Source organism: Pinus tabuliformis, chromosome Q (genome assembly GCF_031772625.1).
Source record: "Pinus tabuliformis cultivar Carrire ecotype Pingquan chromosome Q, CPIR1, whole genome shotgun sequence".
NCBI classification, from domain to species: domain Eukaryota; kingdom Viridiplantae; phylum Streptophyta; class Pinopsida; order Pinales; family Pinaceae; genus Pinus; species Pinus tabuliformis.
Window position 1 is genome coordinate 676,868,500 of NC_142296.1, and position 3,468 is coordinate 676,871,967.

Genomic DNA, 3,468 nt, shown 5'->3' on the forward strand with positions numbered 1-3,468 from the left:
CGCTCTTCTTTTTTGGCCTGCTGCTTCACGGCACGCTCCTCTTCCACTCGAGCCCTCTCCTCGACCTCTTTTCTGCACTTCTTGGCCAACTGCTGGACCTTCTGCTTTGCTGCTTCCTTATTTTTCCTCTTCGCGGATTTGCTGGTGCCCGCGGCGAGAATGGATGGAGTATGCCAATCTGCATAGTGGAATGTTTTTCTCTTGTCCTGAGCCTTGCAACAGTTAGCAACGAAGTTTCTATAGATGCAACACAACCAATTAAACTGCACGCCCTCCTTGCATTCTGCATCCAATGAAATTACGGGCATTGGAATCTTGTTCACATTACATTTTCTCATGAATTTCCTAGCGAGGATTTCTAGTGCAATTTTCACCACGCGATCGGTGATACATGTGATAGAGTACATGCGTGGCTTCTTCACTAGCTTGAATTTTTCCTTCATCTTCTCTACAGGGTTGCACTCACTCGTATTTCTGCCAAACTCCTTTGCCAGATTCAACCATGAGTTCGGCAAGAGCGTGATCGGGTAGATTAGCATATATGTAATCAGGATCAATGTGCTCATCCATAAGAATCCATCATGCACCAGGGTTAGCAATTGCTTGATGAAAATGAGGTTGATGTTGGAGTGATCGCAGTGGGACAACGACAATAGGTTTAGCAACCCTGACTGATTCACTCCGCGAATCCACTCCACAAGCTCCAACACAGTGACACCTAATTCCTTTTAAAATACCCTCTTCAAATTGTTCTTCGTCGCAAGGTGGGGGAACCTCTCATTATCCGACAGATCTCAGTCCTGCAGTTTTAAATGGGGGACCTGCGCCAAGCGCGGACCTACAAATGTAAGGCTTTCAAGCAATAAGGGTGTATGAATCAAAAAATTCTTTGTGTTTGGATGTTTGTTTATCTTCACTTTTCCCTTATGCGAAGAGATATAATCTGACAACTTGGAGATAGGCTCCACCCCCTCAGTATTTATATCCTCCATGCCCTCTTCGGCCTCCAAATCGACCACTTTCCCCTCATCCTTCGCCAGCTATTTTTCTTTCTTCTGGGTCTAGGTAGCAACATGTTTACTCGATGACTCACGCACTGTCATTGGATTCTTCTGTTTTTGTTTCTTGGGTTTAGGTACTTCCTGCATCAATGTAGGTTTCGTCCTAAGTGACTTTGGCATCGTAGGCACAGCAGTAGGAGTCTCCATGCTCACAACCTTTGGAGCAGCTCCCTCAGAGGCGACAGTTTCTCTAGCACTTATAGTTTCGCTTGGTCTGAACATCATGCTGAGAATAAATCGTTGGATATCCTCTAGTAATTTATCAAATATAGAACTAGCTACTAAATCCGTGAAAACTTGAGGATTCATAAACAATCGACAGCACAACTCAAAAATTATAAGGACGTAAAGTGTTCTTTGATGGAAGGCCATGTGTAATTTATAGGTGAATTCAAATTCAAATTCGATCATTCCCCCCAAAATCTGTCCATAAATGCTGATTTTCTAGTAGATCTCCAAAGATTTCAGCCTTAAATGCCTTAAATGTCACTGCCCCGCTCCTCCTAGCCGTCTTTCGGAAGTCAAATCATGAACAATGACTGTAACGGTCATTTTCAAGTTGTTCTGCATGGTACCTCTTGTCAGAGTGCAGCTTCCTTTGTACGCCTTCTGATGCTGTGACATTACCCCTTTTCGTGCAGCCCATCCATTGCGTAGTTCCACAAACCGGGTAGTGTAGTTTATAGTCCCATGCTTCCTTGCAGCTTCCTGGACTATCCTACCGTCATGCAATCATTGGGCCAGATCCCTCATGTATGGAGTCAATAGGCTTCCACTTACCCTACCCGAAAGTGAATCTCCATTCAACTTCGCGAGCTGAACTCCTTCAGCATCTGTAATTTCTTTGATGACATATGGTTCCAGCTAGTGAATCTGAAACTTCCTTGGAAATTTAGCAAACTTACTATCATATAATAAAACCAAATTATTTACTTTGAAGGTGCACAGTTTGATGTGCTGATCGTGCCAAAATTTTTCACGTTTCTTCTAAACCTGCTGATCGAATCCAGCCAGAAATCTATCTTCCTTGAGCTCCATTAGCTGTGGGAGACATTCTTCTAAGGCTCCACGGTCCGCCATTCTTATGAAAGTCTTTACGCATAGACAAGGCACAATGTACTCCATAGGTATCACATCTTCGATGCCATAGACCAACCTAAATGGTGTCTGACTAGTAGATTTTACAAGTAGTTTTGTAAGCCCATAATAATGCTGGTACACGCACATCCCAATCATTCTGTTATACGTTGCAAAGATTTGTCAGCACATTCTCAAATATCTTATTAAAATCCTCAACCATTCCATTGGCCTGAGAATGATATGTCATACTCTTCTTATGGTAATCCTGGAATTCTTCTATCAGCGCACTGATCGTTTCATTAAGAAAATGTATACTGTGATCGCTCATCAAAACCTTCGGGCAATCGAACCTGGTCAACACGTACTCAAACAAAAACCTTTCTATTGTTGCCCTTATACAGTCTTTCACGGGCTGTGCCTCCATCGATTTGGTCAAACATTCGGTCATGGTGATGATATACCACGCACCTGTCTTCTTTCCTGGGGGTTGAATTGGTCCTACAAAGTCAATTGCCCATTTCTCAAATGGCTATAATGACACCTCTGGATTCAATGGCAGCTCATCCTTCCATGATGGGCTGCCTGTTATGTGACATGCATTTCATTCCCTACAATATGCTTTAGAGTCTTTATGCAGCGTCAGCCACCATAACCCAGTGCATAAAATCTTCTGCATTGTTGCTTTTCCTGCATAATTACCTCCCGCGACTCCTCCATGAACTTCAACGAGGATACTATTTCGCTCAAACTCAGGCACATAACGTCGAAGTATTTCGTCCAATCCCATCTTATACAAATGACCTACAATGACTGAAAATTCTGTCGCGCGTACCACCAATATTTATTTTGTTGAATGGTATATCCCTATGGACCTGTCCCTATAGTCAAGAAGTGGATAATATCCGCAAAATGATTATCTGCTACACGCACTGCGAGGAGTTGCACATCAGGTAGCCCTTCCTCCAAATTAGTAGGCTCCTCTCCTATTTCAATGCATGACAAATGGTCTGGTCCTGCGTTTAATCTTCCTAGCTTCAAAATTACGTCAAAATTATATTCTTGAAACAACAACAACTACCTGCATATCCCCCCCCCCCCAACACAGGCTTATTGACTAGATGCTTCAATGTAGAATGGTTTGTGTACATCTTGAAATGTCCCCCTATCAGGTAATTTCTAAACTTCTGGAGCGCATACACCATAGCCAACCCTTCGCGCTCTATTGTCGAATAATTCATTTCAGCTTTTGACAGATTCCTTCTTGCAAACACTATAGGATTATCCATCTCCCCTTCACCGACCTTCATTAGCACTACTCCTAGAACAA

At 43.0% G+C, this 3,468-nt stretch overlaps 1 protein-coding gene across 1 annotated transcript; it reads right to left on the reverse strand.

Annotated features, from left to right (window-relative positions):
- Positions 1–2,048: 2,048 nt before the first annotated feature.
- On the reverse strand, positions 2,049–2,565 carry LOC149221356 (uncharacterized). The gene is made up of 2 exons (XM_089387364.1): positions 2,359–2,565; positions 2,049–2,273 (listed from the first exon to the last, which is right to left on the reverse strand). Exons 1-2 carry the CDS (start codon positions 2,563–2,565, stop codon positions 2,049–2,051), a joined length of 432 nt encoding a protein of 143 aa, XP_089243490.1.
- Between the last annotated feature and the right edge of the window lie 903 nt (positions 2,566–3,468).